The sequence below is a fragment of the Lemur catta genome, chromosome 1 (genome assembly GCF_020740605.2).
Source record: "Lemur catta isolate mLemCat1 chromosome 1, mLemCat1.pri, whole genome shotgun sequence".
Classification (NCBI taxonomy): Eukaryota; Metazoa; Chordata; class Mammalia; order Primates; family Lemuridae; genus Lemur; species Lemur catta.
In genome coordinates this window covers 98,420,100-98,439,110 of record NC_059128.1, presented here as the reverse complement: position 1 = coordinate 98,439,110, position 19,011 = coordinate 98,420,100, and the positions used below count along the sequence as shown (strand labels likewise).

At 51.2% G+C, this 19,011-nt stretch overlaps 1 protein-coding gene across 1 annotated transcript in view; it reads right to left on the bottom strand.

The window, feature by feature from the left end:
• Positions 1-19,011, bottom strand: part of CORO2B (coronin 2B) — a 133,208-nt gene that overhangs the window by 54,717 nt on the left and 59,480 nt on the right. Inside the window, exon 2 of the mRNA XM_045541820.1 lies at positions 13,981-14,181. Within this exon, the coding sequence (XP_045397776.1) occupies positions 13,981-14,181 (201 nt within the window). The remainder of the gene's footprint in view (positions 1-13,980; positions 14,182-19,011) is intronic.

Below are 19,011 nucleotides of genomic sequence, written 5' to 3'. Positions count from 1 at the left end.
TTGATAATTTTAGAAAGCAGTTTGGCTTAAGAAATGTCAAGATAACAAGAGAAGCAGCTTCTGCCAACCAAGAGGCAGCAGACAAGTTCCCAGACATCGTTAAAAAAATCAAAAGGAAAGGCTGAACAGACAAAAGTGCCCTATTCTGGGGGAAAAAATGGCACAAAGGACATTTATTAGTAAGAAAGAGAAGCAAGCACCAGGATTTAAGGCAGGAAGGGATAGGCTAACTTTACTGTTTTGTGCAAATGCAGTCTGGTTTATGATTAGGATTGCCCTTGTCTATAAAGCTGCTAATGCCCAACCTTGAAAGAAAATGATAAATACAGCTGCTAGCCTTTTGGTTGTACAACAAAGAGGTGTGGACAATGAAAATGCTTTTTCTGGATCAGTAACATCCAATGTTTTGTCCCAGAAGTCAAGAAGTACCTTGCCAGCAAGGGACTGACTTTTAAAGTTTTCTTGACATTGGGCAATGCCCTGGCCACCTAGAACCCTGTAAGTTCGATGCTGAAGGTGTGGAAGTGGTCTACTTGCCCCCAAACACAATGTCTCTAGCACAGCCTCTAGATCAGGGGTCATAAGGACCCTTCATTCTCATCACACACAGGGCTCTATGCAGAGAATTGTCAGTGCTATGGAAGAGAACTCCCATAGAGAGAACATCATGCAAGTCTGGAAGGATTACATCATCGAAGATGCCATTGTTGTTACAGAAAAGCCATCAAGTTCTAAACAATAAATAAATTTCTTCTGGAGAAAACTGTGTCCAGATGTTGTGATGACTTCACGGGATTTATGACAGAGCCAATCAAGGAAATCACGACAGCAATTGTGGCTATGCAAAACAGGTGGGGTGTGTGGGAAGGGTTTCAAGATGCGGGTCTTGGGGAAATTCAAGAGCTCACAGACACCACACCAGAGGAACGAACAGAAGAGGACTTGCTGGCCATGCGTGCTTTCGAACCAGTGCCAGACGATGAGGAAGAAGATGTAGAAGCAGCAGTGCCAGAGGACAGACTGGCACGAGACAATCTGGTGGAAGCATTCCGATTATTCAGGACTGCTTTTGACTTCTTTTATGACATGGCACCTTCAATGATACCGCGGGCACGGAAACTAAAGCAGGATTAGTACTGCATGGAAATGTGTTTAGAGAGATGAAAGAGCCAGATAAAAATTGCTATGAATATCCCTAAAGTTACACCGAGTGTGCCTTCCTCTTCTGCCTCCCCTTCCACTTCCTCCATTTCTGTCACCCCTGAGACAGCAAGACCTTCCTCTTCCTCCTCCTCCTCAACATGAGGACGAGGCTGAAGACCTTTATGATACGCACTTCCCCTTACTGAATAGTAAATACATTTTCTCTTCCTTATGATGTTCTTAATAACATTTTCTTTTCTCTAGCTCGCTTTATTGTAAGAATACAGTGTATAATACATATAACATACAAAATACATGTTAACTGACTGTTTCGTTATTGATGAGACTTTCCGTCAATGATAAGCTATTAGTAGGTAAGTTTGGGGCAGTCAAAAATTATTCATGGATTTTCGACTGTGCAGGGGTCAGTGCCCTTAACCCCTGCATTGTTTAATGCTCAACTAATATATATATATATATGTATATATATAATTTTAAGGAAGACACAGGAGCAATTGCTAACACCAGCTGCCTCCTCGTGGAGAGCTGAGAAACCGGAAGTTAGGTATGAGAGCTATGGTGGCTTTTCACTGTAGGCGCTTTGCTTTTGAAGTTCAAACTGTTAAACTGTGTGGAGGTTTTGCCTATCTGAAAAGAAGTACTTATAAATAGGTAAGTTATTCAAAGTGGGTAGACTTTTATGGATGTGGACATTGGTGGGTAAGGGTGACCCAGAGGGTGGGAAGAGCTGGAGCAAAGGCGTGCAGGAGAGAAAGCTGGCAGCAAAGTCCCCTGTGCCTGGTGACAGCGAGAGCACCTCACACACCTCGGCTCAGGGTCTGATCAGGCCTCAGTGCTGCATTCCAACCAGCAGGGGCATCTCACAGTCCCAGGTATGAGCCCTCTCTGGACTGGCCTGTGGCACCGAGTCCACAGGGAAGTGCTTTCTGCTGCCAGCATGGTACTGGGGTACTTTATCTACTCCCTGTCATTTAAACCTTGTTCCAATCCCAAGGGGTAGATCTTAGGAATGATGTCTACAGGTCAGGGAAGGAGAATGAAGCTCAGAGAGGTTAAGTAACTTGCTCAAGGTCACAGAGCCATTAAGTAGCCTAGCTGGACCTCGAGCTGTGTATCCTTTCCAGGATCCTACAAGATCAGGATGGGGAGAAGGAGGGTGGAAAGAGTTAAGCACCCAAGAGTAAGCGACCAGGCTCTTTCCTGGCCCTTTCCTGGCCAGCCCCTCCCCCTTCCATCCAGGTTGCTGTCTGGCCTAGGCCCCATCCACAACCCCCCACCGGTCCCCCACCGGCCTAAGGCAGGAAGGAGGCACAGATGGCAGGCGAGCACAGGCCCCCAGCCAGGCTCACCCAGCTGTCGCTTTGGAGAGCACCGTGCCTCTCGTCGTCCTCCTCCTCCCGTGAACAATTGGGAGCCGGCCAGCTGGCCCCAGCTGTTCCTTCTCCCTGGTCCAGGGCACCTACAGACCCAAGCTTCTGGGGTCTTTGTCTCCAGGGAGGAGAAACACAGAGTCCCAGAATGTCAGAACTGGCAAGGCCTCAGAGGACAACAGGCCCAACGGCTCATTTTACAGATGGGGAAACTGAGGCCCAGAAAGGCAAAGTGACTTGCCTAAGGTTACAAACAACTGGACACAGAAGTCAGGTGAAGCTTAGTATTGAAGTGAAGCTTAGGTTTTTGGGGTGCCCCGCAGGGGTAGGGGTGCTCAGGCTGGCTGCTGTGCCCTCTCCCTGCCAACCTTCAGCTAGAGCAGCTCTGCTCGCCTGAGTTTGTACAATGACATTCTCCTCTGACTTTCTTTCCAGGGTCTTTAACCCAAGGGGGTCCACAGGCCCCTTTAGGAGGTGCGTGAGTTTGGGTAGGAGAAAAATTGAGTCTACGTTTTCACTGGCCTCTAACTGAAATTCCACATTTTCTTTGTAATGTAGGCAACGAACCCCAACAGGGTTAGCCGAACCTATAATGTTTTCATCAGTAGACATCACAGATACTTTCAGATCACATCTGCTACTGCTGTCTCTAAATATTGTCTAGGCTCATCGTTACTGTGGAATTAGAGTAGTTATGGGCCCGATACTTGATCATGTTGCTTAATGCATTAATATAAAAGCACTTACACTGCTACGCCACAATTCTAGTACACATTTGGATAATTGTATTTCAGTATAATTATTTTCCTTTGTAATCCTATTTATTTTATTTTATGTATTTAAAAATTCTATTCTCCCATCCAAGTACTAACCAAGCCCGACCCTGCTTAGCTTCCGAGATCAGACAAGATGGGGCGAATTCAGGGTGATATAGCCATAGACCAAAAATTTCATTCTGTGAGGGGGACTGTGGGCTTTTTTAGACTGCCAAAGAGGTCTGACTGCCTGACTCCCCAAAAAGTTAAGAATATGTTTCATTTGAACAAACGTTTCCAGTGTTAAAAATTCAAGTTTGAAAACTTTTGTACTATATCTGTGACATCACAGAATTGAGGCAGAATTCCCGTGAGATGAATGTGTGAGCACAGGGGCGGGGGGGGGGGCGCTGGTGCTCCAGGAGGTGTGGGGTGCACCAGGGCCCAGGGGGTCAGGCTCACACCAGCAGACGTGCATTAGGAGGCTCACTCTGTGCCAGGCATATAACACCTCACTCAACCCTCAGAACAGCCTTACAGTGAGGACTAACATTCCTCCCATTTTGCAGCTGAGAAAACTGAGGCACAGACCAGCTAGGTAACTTGCCCACAGCACATGGATAGTAAATGGTGGAGTGGGGATTTGAACCCAGGCCAGCTGATGCAGACCTTGAACAACTAATCACTGGACATACTGCCTCCCTGTCTGGGTAGATGGAAGCTGCTCACAGAAAGTCCCTAAGGTGTCACTGCTGCCTGGTGCTTCTCTTGGTGGGGGTCGGGGGTGGGGGGAATGGGATCCTGGAGGGTTTGCTGCCGGGATCAATCATCTGACACATGAGACACTAACTAGCTGTGCAACCTTGACCAAGTCTCTTGCCCTCTCTGGGTCTCATCTATAAATTGCAGTGTTCTAAGCACCGAACCCCCACACCTTCCCCCCCATCACGTTCACCTGACGACCCACTTGGAAACCCAGGCACGAGTTGCTTAGCAACTAAAATCAAGGTCTTGGCTGAGTGGAACGGAAAGGAGGGAGGACAGACGAGAAGTGCCGTGCATGACGCTGATGCCACAGAGCCGTCTCTTGTTGTAAGAGGCTGTGAATGCCGTGACCAGCTCTTCTCTCCCACCCAACCCGCCCCGCCAAGAGCCTCGGGCTGGGGGTGGGGGGCAGGGAGATGAGGGAGGCCATCCAGAAATGGAAACTGCCCTCAGGACTAAATCAGGCCTGGAGTTTCTCAGGCAAGGCACACAGGCAGCCATTGTCCTAGAAGCTGTCAGGAGAAGGGCCGGTGGTAGGGGTCTTGGCCAAGGCCTCTGGGCCCCACTGGCCCCCAGGGAGATGCTCTGTTTCAGGTCAGGCCACCTTAGTTCCACAACCTGTATCATTTTTGTTTTCCTGAAGTGCTGGGAGCCGTGGACACGTTGCGAGAGAGCTTCTAAAGCTGTGGGCTGGCCTCTACCTGGGGGCTGGGGGATGATGGCTGCCCCGAGTGCACAGACCTTCCTGCGGACGGAAAATCTACTGTTAGCAACACATTCCTCTGGGTCTCAAGAGTTTGGTCTCCTTAAATCTCACCCAAGCCTTAACCACATGCTAATTCCCTTGGTAAAGGAAAGCCATTGTCATCAACAACAACTTAGTAGATGGGATTTTGGACGCTGAGAAGTGGCTGAGTGCAAGGATGCCTGGGCAGGGGGCCCGAGGGTGTCCAGGCATGTTGTGCAACTGTGGATAACACACTTCTCCTTGTGGTCAGGATTTGTCATGGGCTCAACAAAGTGCTGGGAATATGCGATCGCTGGGGTCCCCTCTGACTCTGGCGTCGTGTCAATATAAGTCTGGGAGTGGGGCACTGGGAAGGCGGGCCAGGGAGGGGCATGCACTGTGAGGACAATGTGGCCCAGGCCAGCTCGGAGCACAGGTGCTCCAACTCCGGCCCGCTCCATGGGCCCGTGCCCCGATCTGAGCCAGCAGGACTGCATGAGCCCATCCCCAACCCCCAGTGCCCTCCTCCTCCCCCCAACCTGGAGCTTATTATAGTAATAATGACAGAAGCAGGATAGCTCGGATCTATTGAGCACTTGCTGTATGCCAGCCACTGTGGCAAAACCTTTACATGCATTACCTCATCTAACCCTGGCAGACAGCCCCACTCTGGACACGCAGGCAGGCTGACTGGGGGGAGGTACCACCCGGCTCCAAAGCAGGCCCAGGCCTCTCTCCCTGGCCCAGGCGCTCAGCCTGGCACAGACACACCAGTCATGCCTCCCTGGAGACCCCTCATCACTGTCCCTATCCCCTCTTAGGCACAAATGTCTAGACTGTGGGTAGGTAGGGTGAGTGCTCAGGGCTAGGATATTCAAGGACTGTACCAGACACAGAGACAGTAGCAGGAAGGCCAAAGACAGGCCTCCTCCTTGCTGGCTGCAGGCTCCAAAGCTCATGAGCTATTGCTGGGACTGGGTGGCCCAGGGAAGGGGAGGGGAGGGGGCAAAGAGCTTGGCATCCACACAACTCCCACTTACTCAGCACCCACTATGTGCCAGGCTGTGTGCTAAGTGCTTATACAGCACCCTGAGAAACAAGGACCATCATTATTTCACAAATAGGGAAACCAAGGCACATAGAAATTACATTTCAAGGATTTCCCAGCTAAGGGATGGAGCTTGATTTCTGAAGGAATGGGAGGCTCAGGCCCTAGAAGGAACAAGGGAACAGATCAAGTAGACTGGCAAACTGCTCTGGAGGCCAGGCTGGTGCCCTGGGCAGGGTCGGAGCCCCTGGCCTGAGTTCACAGGGTCCTAGCGAACCAGGCACTATCATTTCCAGCCCTCCTGGCTCTGCAAGGAACGGGAGGGATGGAGCCAGGGAAACAGCTCCACTGAGGCCCTGGCCCCAGGCATAGGGATGGGTTCTTTGACCTCCAGTGCTACCCACCAGCCAGATTGTATCTCTGGCCCCCTGGCCCCAAACCCAGAGAACTCCCATCCCACAACCTCGAAATAAAATTAAGAAAGCAACGCTTCCATTTCTGCTGAAGGGGTTGCCTTCGCTTTTCTCAAAATAAGCAGCCACTCTTCCAAAAAAGGGAAAACACAAAGCCGGGCTGTCAATCTCAGGCCTCAGACAAATGGAACGAAGTTGCGACTTCTCTCTCTTTCAGAGCACAGCTCTCCTCCCTTTCCCAAGTCACTTACTGTACTTCAGGCTGTCATGGGCTTTGAGATGCAAATTGCACCAAGCAGGAAGGCAGCAAGAAGAACAAAGAACAATTGAGGAAAGATCTGGAAAATGGATTTGGAAAAAGCTCTCTGAATTCCCCCGGAGAGGGAGAGACCTCACCGCAGAGGGGAGCCCTACTCAAGAGTCCTGGATTTTTCACAGGGGAGAGAAGGTTTGAGAGCTCAGTGCTGCTTGTGGGGGAGTGATGGGGAGGTACAGAAATCTGGGATGGGAGCGAAGGCTTTGGGAGAGCAAGGAAGTCTGACTTTATTACAGTTCTCAGCACTGGGCTGGGCACCTTCCCCCCCTTCTTCTTTTAATACTAGGCTGTGAGCCATGGAGCTCATTGTTCCATCAACTCCTGGATTTGACTCCAGAGTGAGTCCAGGTCAGGCCGTACTGTCCTAAGGGCTTTAAGGGGAGGATGCAGCCCCCTTCAGTCTGGGCAGCCCCTGCGGGGCACTACATTCTCCCTGGGGCCTGGCAGGGAGGGGCTGCCAGGAACAGTGAAAAGGAAACCCCAGCTCCGGGGAGATGGGGAACCTGTCTCTGGGACATGCCTCAGGTCGGCCCAGTTCCCCCTTGCTGAGGACCTACTGTGAGCCAGCCCCTGCAGCCAGACAAGGTCCCCACCTCCCTGGGTTTTCAGTCCCAGAGAGGCAGCTAAGTGCACTGTAAACTCCAGGCGGGCAGGGACTTGGTCCTGTTTGCTGTTGCATCCCTGGCCCGGGAACTGTGACTGAAACATAGCAGGTGTTCAGTATCCATCTGCTGGCTTGATGGGGGGGTGGGTGGGTGGATTTATGGATGGAGGGACTAACCACCTAGAAAATAAGGAAGCACGTGGCAAGTGCTCCAACAGCGATAGACACAAAATGCCTCCAGGTGGGTACTTCACGGAGCTGACGACACTTGTCGATGGCCTTGCGGGAGGAGAAGCCACTCTTGTATTCTGCACAGTGCCCACCAGCACGCTGGCGAGGACATATTTGAATAAAAGGTTGTCAGAAGGGAACAGAATGTGAAAGCTAAAATGAGTCCTAGAGATTACGTGGTCCAACCCCATCATTTTGCAGAAAGGAAAACTGGGGCACAGGAAGGTTAAGTGACTCACCCGAGGTCGCACAGCACCTGAGTGGCAAGGCGGAGAGTCAAGCGAGGGCTGTTTCCAGTGCCTGAGCTCTTAGTCACCACCCTGTTCTGCTCTCCTCACTGAGATGCCGTGTGGAGTTTTGCTACCACTCTTGTCTCAGCCCATCTCCACCACCCACCCCTGCAGGGCCCGGGAGAACTGGGGTAAGTGGCCAGCCCTGGTTAGGCCTCCCACCCCCAAAGACCAGAAAAGCAAGAGGGGACCACAGCGAGTGGGGAGAAGGAGGAGAATGCATCGCCCAGCCCCGGAGACCCAGGGGAATGTCTGCCACCAGGTTGAGACTGGGCAAGGTTGTAGGGGGGAGGCTGCAGGAGTGACCCCCACCTGGAGACCAAGCCCAGTATCCTAATCCCAGAACTGAGCAGCTGCTTTAAGGTGAAGTTACTAGTTAACTTCATTATATGCAGCCGGAGCTGAGCATCAATGATCAATCCCAGTTTCTAGAGAAGCAATAATGCCCTATCATTTTTAACTGCTGGCAGGGAACACATAAGGTGCACATGTTTAAAAGCTTCCCCCACCCAACCTGGAGTTGGTTCCTTGAGCAAGACATGGGCATGACCCAGGGGCCTCTCAGAGACCAGGCCTGATGTTACCTGGGTCCACAGTGCTTGCCCCATGACTGCAGGAATGGTGCTATCTCGCCTGGGCCCCCGCTCCAGGACCCCTCCCCTGCCTCTCCTTGCCCTGGAATTGTTGCTTCATTCCTTCAGAGAAGACGCTCCCCCACGATCTGCTGTACTTGCGTGGAGTTTGGAACACCCATTCTCCTGGCTTCCAGAAGAGATGGCACAAGCGGTGTTGGCACACCAGAGCAGTACAGTAAAGTACTGGTTGAATTAATGCTCAAGGAAGTCCCTGAAGTCACCCAAATGGCAGTACTAATAATACAAGGAACATCTATGAAAATGCTCCTCTCTAACCCTCTGTAAGGTGGGCAGGCATGCAGCTGGGAGAGCCCTGGGTTTAACTTCTTACTCTGTTACTTGTATGCTGTGCAGTCTTGAAGAAGTCACTTGACTTCTCTGAGCCTCTGTTTCTTCATCTGTAAAATGGGGAGAATAATTGTACTTTCGTCATGGAACTTGAGGTGAGATTCAAAAAGAGCAGGTATGTTGGACCTTCAAAACCTCCCCAGGCCACAATGACTGGGGTAGGGGAGAAGAGTGTACCCCACCCCGTAGACCTGGTATACAGCCAGGGCTGAGAACGGCTGGGCTATGGGGAGAAGCCAGATCCCTGAGATCCAGGCCAGGTTTCTTTTCTTTCTACCAGGTGCCAGTTGGGGTACCAGGTAGAGCATGTTGGGGTACCCGGTAGGTCTGTTTCCAGCACTGGTCTTCTCGTGGCCTGGATGTGGAGGTGGCGGGAGTCCGGTGGGTGCAGCAGGAAAGGGCGGCACACCTGGGGAGGCTTGGTGGTTAATCAGGCCGCAGGGCACAGTGCCTGGTCTCTGGAATATTCATAAGGCCCCTCCAGCTGTGCCAGGCAATCAGGGTGCTGATTGCTCCCCCATCTGCAGCTTAACATTCCACTCTAGGGAGCTGGCAGCTGAATGTTAACTAGGGAAAAACAGGCTCTGGCCTTCACAGCAGCAGCCTGAACAAGAGCCCCGGGGAAAGCAAATCCACTCCTTCGAGATCTGCCAGCCAGCCAGCACGGATCTGCTCACCAGCCTCACAGGCGGTGGACAGAATCCTGGATCTGGAAACAAGGGAGCTGGCCTGGGGTCCAGCTCTGCAAAACCACGCATGCCTGCCTCTGCGGCCTTAGCCTCCCCAAGCGTGCAGCGGGACGGAGCTATCAGCCTGATGAGAGGGCCCGCTAGGACAGAGTTTGTCGGGCCCCAAGAGAGTGCAGCACAGAGGCAAACCATCACTGTGGTGGTTGTTTATAGTTGTGGACGTGGCTTCCTATTCTAGAGACAAGGTTTTAATTACAAATGTGGAGATCGCAAGCAAGCTGGCTTTGCGGGAAACTGAGCAAAGAGAGGAAAGCTCCCTGGAAGGTTCTGAGCCTTCCTTGGAAGGCGTGGTCTCAGGGTAGAGATCCGGGGTCCTGGCAAGTGTTATTACTCTATTCTGGCCCAAATCTCTAGGAGAAGCAAGAAAAGAACGAGAAGGGACACCAGACGGTAGAGGGAAAAAAATTTAGAGAAGTGCCACCAAAGCAGAGGTCGCTCAGGACAATAATCTGGAGCCATTCCGTGTAGGGACAAGAGCGTGCTGTCATCCATGCACAGCTCATAACCAACGCTGACAGTGATGATTTGGAGTCACCAAGAAATGGCCAAAACCTACTCTGTGTGTGTATTGAATAATACATAGGCAACCTTTTTCAGGGAGATTTCTATAAAAGTGGAGGGGAGGAGAACTGGAGCTAAAATGATTTAACTTTCTTCCTAGAAAACTGACCAACGTGGAGCAGCTCATCTCTACCGACAGATAAATGAGGGGGCTCTGAATTTGGTGTGACTGTGACTGTCTGGCAGCCCTGCCTCACTCTGCCCCCACCCAGCCCCAGCCAGGCGTCCCATGCCTGCAGTGCAGCTCACCCAGACCACAGCGAGCGGCAGACGGACAGCCTTGGCCCAGGCAGCAGGAGAAGGCTGGCGCTGGCCTTGCTATCTAAGGAGCCCCTCTTTGGGGGCAGCTCCCTATTCCACATCGTCCCCAGACACCAGGGTCCTGCCTCAAACTAAATGAACTTCTCATATCAAGGAGCTGCCGCACCCTCCCACCAGGTCAGGCCCCGGCCCCCTACTCCCTCACTATGGGTACTTGCATTTCCTTTGAACTTTCTCCAGGGAGCCCACACCATGTGTTACTCTGGGAGGAAACGCAGGCAAGGTAGGTAACAGAGGGCTGATGTTCGAGGTAGATGAAGACATCCTCTGACCACGAGGGCAGCAGGGCCTCTGAACCACAGGGGCCCCCTCATCACATCGATTGCTTTTGTTGTTTTTTGCTAAAGTACCAAATGTTGAGGGTTCATTGCAAAAAAATTTGGAAAATATGGGTAAGGAAAAAAGATGATTAAAGAGCCCTGGTGATCCCAATAGCCAAAGAGAACCACTTATAACATTGGGTGTATATTTTTTTCAGTCTCTTTGAGATAGGCAGATGGACAGATATTTTTACATGGGATTAATCATATTTGCATGGGATTAATCATAGCATATTTTTTTCACTTAACAGCGTATCATAGTTTTCTCTCATTAAATATTTCTCTGCCTTAGTGGTTCTCAAAGTGTGGTCTGGGGACCCCTGGAGATCCCCAAGACCTCTCTAGGGAGGCCGTCAGGTCGAAATTATTTTCATAATAATATTGAGACAGTATTTGCCATTTCATTCTCATTCTCTCACGAGTGTACCGTGGAGTTTGCCAGATGTGATGTGTGATGTGTGAATCCAGCATCTTCTATTAAGCCAGACTAATGTTAAAGAGACTTGCAAAAGTGTAAAACAATGCCATTCTTCTCAATAATTTTTTGTTTTACAAAATATAGTTATTTTTCATAAAATATGTTTTTCAGGAGAACACGAAATAGTTTTATTATTGAGTTAATAAATGTGTACTTTTAAAATTCCTTCATTTTTATTTTGAATATGATAAATATTTATAGTTATAACCCATAGAAATAAAAGTTTTTTTTTGGATCCCCTATGATTTTTAAGAGTGTACAGTGATCCTAAGACCGAACGTTTCAAAGCAACTGCTCTACGTCATCACTTTTAAGGACTGTATAGTGTCCCTTGGTGTGGCCGTCCCCTAATTTGTTTACCCCATTTCCTTACTGATGGACCTACAGGTTGTTTCCAACTTTACACTATTATAGAAATGCTGCACACATCATTAAGTACTCATGTAAAGTGAAAACTTCTTGAAGTGAGAAAACAACAGAAATCAACTGGTCGTGTGAGTCATCGCTATTAGTCAGTGATTAGTCAGGTTAAACAAAAGCTATTACAGAATGTGAACAAATACAGTTGGAAGAATGTGTATATCAAATATAAGTACATACATATCACACATTTCTATAGAGAGACTTATACTCTGTAAAGAACACTTTTTTTCCTGCCCTCAATGAAATGTTTACAAAATCGGATCATATTCTAGACCAGTGTTACCGACAGTAGAAAACCCTCTGTTACAATTACAGAAATTGAGAGGAAGAGTTTAGAAACGTTTAAGCAATTTGACAGAGAAATTTTCTTTCTGTTGAATATCATAAAAATTGAGGTTTGTATAAAAAATCAAGGTTTGCTAAAAAATGCTGCAAACATTTCTTTTTTGTACACTTGACAATATTTCTGTGGGATGGATTTCTAAAGTGGAACTGCTGGACCCGCAGACACACGTAGTTAGATGCTGAGAGACATTACACCCAGAAGCCTCACTGACATCTCACCAGGAGTGCCTGAGCTCCTGCTCTCTCACACCTTCGGCAATACTGAAGATTCGTACTCTTTTAAATCTTTTCCAACCAGTAGGTTAAAAGATATTTTGCCCTCTGTGAATTGCTTATTTAAATCTTTCGTACATTTTTCTTTTGACTTCTTTTTCTTATTGATTTTTATGGAACTCTTTATATATTCTGGACACGAATCTTGTGTCTTTTATATATTGCAAATATTGTACTCAAGTATGTGGCTTGCCTTTTCATCTTGTTTAGGTGTCTCATTGTCATACAGAAACTTTATCTCTTTAAAAAATTTATTCTCATCTATTAAACATTTCCTTTATGGCTTTAAGGATTCTTATCTCTCTTAGGAAGCCTTTCCTCATTGCACGATTTTAAACATGCACTCCGTTTTCCTCTAAGTCACCTGTAGCTTTTCTTTTCTTTTCTTTTTTTTTTTTTTTTTGAATGCTTAGAACTTTAATCCATCTAGAATTAATTTCTGCTGTGGTGTGAGGCATTGAGTGTTGAACCTTGCAAGCCATAAAGTGGAGTAGGGCAGGGTGCTGGCAACAGGCTGGAGTCTCAACAAGAACCAGCCCGCGTGTTCCTGGGACCTGCAGGCCTGCTGCGGACCAGACCGGTGGAGCTGAGCAACAGAGACCTGAGGCCATCTGGCTCGGGAGGGGAGCAAGCTACACTTGAGGACCCTTCCGAACCTGTTAGAACGTCTATGGGCCTTTGCCAGGTCGACCAGCAGAGCTGACAACTTGCCCAAGAAAGTAATCAAACACCTTTAACATGTCGTGTGGTTCCCAAGGAGTTCATGTCTGTCATCCCACTTAATGCCAACAAGGGAGATACAGGCAGGGGAGGATGTATGATCCTGGTTTTGCCAACACAGGAGAATAACAGGCAGAGAGGTGAAGCAACATGCCCAAGGTCAAAGGCTGGCAGAGGGCAGAGTCCAGACCTCCTGCCACCAAATGCATGCTCCTTGGACCTGTTTGCATGTCCAGCTCTGTCCTTAGAGCTGCCCCCTTTGGTGGAAAGGAGGGTCTGGCCTAAGCCTTTTCCAAATATATGCTCCCCCACTTTGGGTAGGAGAGACTGGAAAAATCCATCCTCCACCACCAGCTGACGGTGAATTTTGAGAACCAAGGCTTCCTTCCACATGCACCTCCTCCTCCCCCTGAGTGGTTTGGCGGAGGATGGGAGTGGGGATGAGTCAGGCCAGGAAGGGGGAACTCAGCCATAAACAAGTGGGACTGACAGCGAGCACTTTCTCTGAGGCGTGTGACCTCCCACGGGCCTCCGGGGACTCCGCCTGAATGGCTACAGCTTAAAAATTTCATGATCTAGGCTTTGCAGATTTAATCTGCTATATTCATATAAGCAACCACAGAATGGGGAAAACCTTTAGATAGGAGGTGGGGGATGAGGAAGAAGGTAAGTTATTTCCAGTCTCTCGGTGGAGAGCAGTTTTTTTTTTTTTAACAAGTGTACCATTTTTGCAGATGCTCAATGGGTCTTCCTCCCTTCCTCCTCCAGACCAAAAGGATGTCCAGGAGGCAGAATTGTGGGCTAGACCTGGTCTTGGAGATCAGGGTGTTCCAATCCCTCAGGTAACGGAACCTGTGTGCACCAGGGGAAGTGGGCTGTCCAAGTAGACACCTTTGGGCACCCTCTGGAAAGATCTCAGGTCTCCTGGATCCCAGGCCTGCATGTGTTCTGTTGACTCTCAGGAAAAGCCCAGGGAAGTATACCCACTAGATGTTTCGTGGGGAAGGAAAAGGTGGCCAGGGAGAAGCCAGAGAGAAATAGGGCAACATGCCCAACAGCAACCTAGGAGGTCTCCTCTCTGCCCTGGAGCTGCAGCTGGGACGAGGAGGTACAGGGCCACCTACCTGCTCCAGGGGGATGACGAGGAAGGAGCCGCCTCCCGCGCTCTCGGTGACAATGGCCAGGAAGCGGGCGTTGACAGCGCAGAAGTGGTTGTCGTGCACATTCTTGGTGATGGGGATCCCGTCAAAGCAGTGCTCCCTGTTGGCCACCTTCCCGTAGACATTCCGGAACTTGGAGCTTCGGTATTGCGGACGCCAGGACATCTGTGAAAGGCCAGGACAGACCAGGGTCAGGCTGGGCACTGGGGGAGGGAAGCTGTGCCTTGGGGATGCAGGGGGTGAGCAGGTCCTGGCGCCAGCCCGCAGGCAGGGGGAGAGGGGAAGGAACCTCCAAGAAGTCAGGGCCTGCTGTGTGCCCAGCCCCATGCTAGATAAAGCCCCGCAAGAGCAAAGACTGGCGTGGGGCTTCCAGACACACAACCCCGCCTTCCAGAAAGGTTGTAGGGCTCTTTTCCTAGCAGGGAATGTGCCACGTGACAGACAGAGCAAACCCACAGCAAACACGGGCTGCCTCCTGAGGGTCTGCAATTATGCTCAACTCAGCTCGGCAGGCGCAGACACAAGAGGCTGGGTGTTCACAAAGATTGAGAACAACACTGACGGCGGGCACGGGCACATGTCACTCTGTGTACAAGGCAAACCGTCACCCGCTGCCATCCCCTCCTCTGATTCTCCAGGGTTTCTAACCCACAGGCGCACTCTCAGAAATCCCTTACCCCTATATATCATCCCCACACCATCTCCATCATCATCATCAATAGGCACAGAGAGGTTAAGTGGCTTGTCTAAGGCCACACAGCTGAGTAGGGCCATGAACACAGGTCTTCTGACTGGGAATCAGAGACTCTTTCCTATACCAGACTACCCCTTGGAGCAAAGTTTAGCAGCATGTGGCCCATAAATCACCTGTATCAAAGTCACCTGGGGTGGGGGAGGTCTCTGAGCCTCCTGTGTCATTTATTAGAAATGCTGATCCCAGTCCAAACCTACTGAATCCAATATTTTGGGGATGGGTCCCAGAAATCAGCGTTTTGATCCAGTTTCCTTGCTTACCCCTTGGGTAAGACAGAGCAGAACACTGAAGTTTGAGAGCCCCTGTTCTCACCCCTCCCTTCCTGCTATTGACAACACAGGCTCCAACCAACCAACGAGATGTTTCACTGGCCCCTGCGGCACGCCAGCCCAAAGCCGGGCACAGCGGAATGCAGACGCACACGGTGGGTGCGTGAGGGCAGACAGGCAGCCCTCAGTGGGGTCCGGCTTTGGGTAGGACGGTGTCTCCTGCAGGGAAGCCCTACAGATGGGCACCATCGCAGAGTGGGGTCCATGCCTCCTGGCAGACACACATCCAAGCACCATGGGCCACAAGCAAGTGCCCAGCCCGGGACATGGCATACAGCAGGGGCTCAATAAATGCTTTTTAAAATGAATATGCTCCTGGCCCAGCAGGTTTTGCCCTTATCCCTTCCTGCCAAATCTCTTGATGTGTCCCGAGTCTCCCACCCGATCTCAGGACGACGGAAAGGGACAAGCTAATTTCTTCGCTGAAATCTCCCAGGGGAGGAGAAACAAAAGGAAACACCGCCACCGGATCAGGAAACCAGCTCTGGGAATTTGTCTGAAAACAAAACTTTGCATTTGATTTAAATCAAGCCAGGAGCTAAGCCACAAAGGCCTCTTTACTGAAGGAAGAAGTTCAGAATCCAGTAAGGAGAATCCCAAGGAAAACAACTCCAGCTCTCTGGGCCCCGACGGCCCCCCTCTCCTCTGCCTCGCCTACACTCCCCAAGGCTGCCCTCCACCCCAGCAGGAGGGTCTCCCTCCCCGCCCTCCTCCCCACCTCCCTGCCTGCCTTCCCGTCCTGCTGAGTTCTGCCCAACACTGTCCAGATACAGTCAAGCTGGACAGGCAGGAACACTGGCCAAGAGCCTGGCGGGCCACTGCTGACGGGGTGACCTCAGGCGAGCCCCTTCTCTCTCCAGGCGTCCTCCTCCTCAACGAGATGACATCAGCGATTCCCAAAGTGGGGTCCCAGGTAGTCACTCAAAGTTCCTCTGCATGGTACAGAGGTGAAGTTTTTAATTTTAATAGTCCTATGTTTATTTTAATTTGCATTAGAAAAAATATAATTTGCATGCCAAATCCATATTTCACAGATACCATTGCTAAGGAGGCTGTTTAAAAAAGCAAATCGATTCAAAGAAAAATACAGTATGAAACAACATGGTATGGGTGGTTTGTGAACCTGGCAAAGTTTAATCTGAGGTAGGAATGCTAGGAACTGCTGTCCCTTCCAGGCAGAACATTCTAGATTCCACAGTTTCCACAGAAGAGAAAGGAGGTGTTGAGCTTGCCCCTTCCAGCCTCCAGGTCCCTGCTGGTGCAGGTCTAGCCTGGGATGTCTTGTCTCTTCTCTGCCCAGCCACACCTCAGCCGTCAGGGTCTGGCTCACCTCTGACCTCTCCCTCGGCCCCTCGACCTTGTCCTAGGCTCTCCTTTGTGGGGACTGATCTCCACTCTGTGATGGCCGGAAGTGACACCAGAGCCTCCAAACAGGACCGAAGACTAGTTTGTGCTTTTCCTGGGCAGCCCCGATGGGTCTTGGAGGCTGTGGGCAGACCGGCTGGGCACCTGGCCCGGTGGCAGGCCCAGCCGCTCCTTGAAGGGAGCCCAGCCTAGTGGGGGGACAGATGGGTACCGCTCAGCCTCCCCTAGAACCCAAGCCCCAGGGAGCCACTTCACAGCCCAAGTCTGGAGGGCAGGGATCACAGGGTGTCTCTCTGGTCCCCGCGTGGCCCGTGGCTGGGCACCAGGGCTGGTCTGCGTGAGGCCTGTTTCCAGACTGAGTGGCCCGGCTCTGTGCTCTTCCCAGTGCTCACTTCACTGAGGGGTTCCCTGGGGGGCGTCTGAGGAGAAGGGCACCAGGAACCAGACTGGGAGCCACGCAGCAGACCTAGATTCAAGTCCCACCCCTGCTGCAGCTTAGCTGTGCAACTTGGGCAAGCCACCTAACCTCTCTGTGCCACCTCCATCTGCTCCTGTATACCGGAGGCTGATAATGCCCACCATCTCCAAGGGCTCGGGCGGAGCCAATGCCAAGCTGCCCGGGACTCACCGGGCACAGGGCACACTGACCTGACGGGCAGCACCCACACTTCCCTGGAGCCCCCGGGGGGAGCCCTCAGCCGCCCGCCACCCTGTGTCTGTTTTCCCATCTGACTTCACCTCCTCCCCCTCCGCCTTCCCCTTTCTCTCCCTTCCCTGCTCCTTCTGTTGCTCCCACTCTCTGCCTCTTCTCTTCCCAGCCCAAAGGGCAGATAGGGGAAAGGGGCATTTATGGCCAAAGCTCCAATGCCTCCCTACCCATCTCCTCCTTTCCTCCCACCCCCAGCCCAGCTAGCACTTCTGAACCGTATGCTGTGTCCTGGGGGACCACAGCCCTCAGGCTCGGGGTCAGCAGGCGTGTTCTCCCAGTGAGCATGTCCCCCTGGGCGGGCCTGGGCAGGCCCTAGCATGAGGCAGGCCGGCTTCCTGGGACGAGGCGGGAGTCTCTCCAAGGGCTTGCTCTCAGCAAGCCTGGGCGGGCTGTCCCTGTGGCTGGTAGGCTGGGGCTGGGTCTCCATGGAGATTCTTCCTGCTGGGTCTTGGGAACAACCAGAGGAGGGATGTCAGGGGCTTTGCTAATCAATGGCTCCGTGTCACTCACCATCACCGTGCCTGCAGCTCGTCTCCACAGGAGCGTGCGCAGGGCAGGCAGCGGGGAGCCCGGGGTCTGCACTCTGGCTGCATTCACACTCCTGCCAACCTCGGCAAACACACCTCGCCTCCCTGAGCACCTGCTGCACCCCTCTCTCCCCCAACCCCTCTCTTTCTTCTCTCGTGGATTTACTGGAAAGGAACTTGCTGAGATCATGACTCTTGATTTTTTATTACTTCGGCACACGTTTCCTACAAAAGAGGGCAACCTCCTACCTTAGCACGTCACCATTATATATCACATCTAAGAAAGCCGACAATTCCTCAGCACCGTCTAAGTCCAGTCCATATTTAAATTTCCCCCAAATGTCTTTTACAGCTATTTTATTTTCTGAACTAGGATTCAATGAAAGGTTCATGTGGTACATTTGGTTGTGATCTCCCTTTTGCCTCCTTTAATCCAGAACACACCCACCACCTATTTTTTATTTTAATGGCATTGACTTCATCCTTAATTGCTTGGCTTTGGCAGGGAATAAGAAAGGGGAGGAGAGGGCGTAGGGAACGTGTGAGCATGCTCCTGGTCTGGCTGGTGGCAGCGAGGTGGCCGTTGGCCAGTGCCAAGGGTTTGTTCTGCAGGGTGGTGGGCAGAGGCTGGAGGGCTGGGAGGCCCGGTCAGGCACTAGCACACGCTGTGGGCCAGAGCCTGGTGTCTGCAGGCACTGGAGGTCTGACCTTTCTACCCCACATTACTAAGGAGCTGACCTCACGCTGAGGTCAGACGCATGAGTGTGCAGGCAGGGAGAAGAAAAGACTCCTCCCTGCTCGGCCAGAGGGAGGAGGCCATGCCAAGGCTGCAACTGGGGGAGCTGCCCAGACCTCAAAAAGATATCAGTGAGGGGAGCCACAAGGTGACCTGAAAATCTGGCCCCATGTCAGACCCTACCCAGACTCTGGTAGATTCCCCCCTAGCTGTTTCTAGTGAGGGCAGGACACACTGTCTTTCTGAATCTTTCAGGACCAATGTGCACAAGATTGGGACACATCTGAGCTCCCTAAAAGGAAGGACTCTCTTAATGGTTAGAGCTGCCTAACATGGAAAAGGAAGCTGCCTTGATAGGTAGTGAGCTTCCCATCGCTGGAAGGGATCAAGACTTAGGTGGATGACCTCTGCTCAAGGGCAATGTGCAACAATGGATGGAACTAGATGGCTTTCCAGTCCCAAGATAATAGAGTTCCTCTACTTTATTAAAGACATTATGTTACAACAGGGAGGAGCTTTGGGGTCAGAGAGCACCATCCTGGTTCTGCCACCCAGGCTGGGGGCTTTCCTCCTCT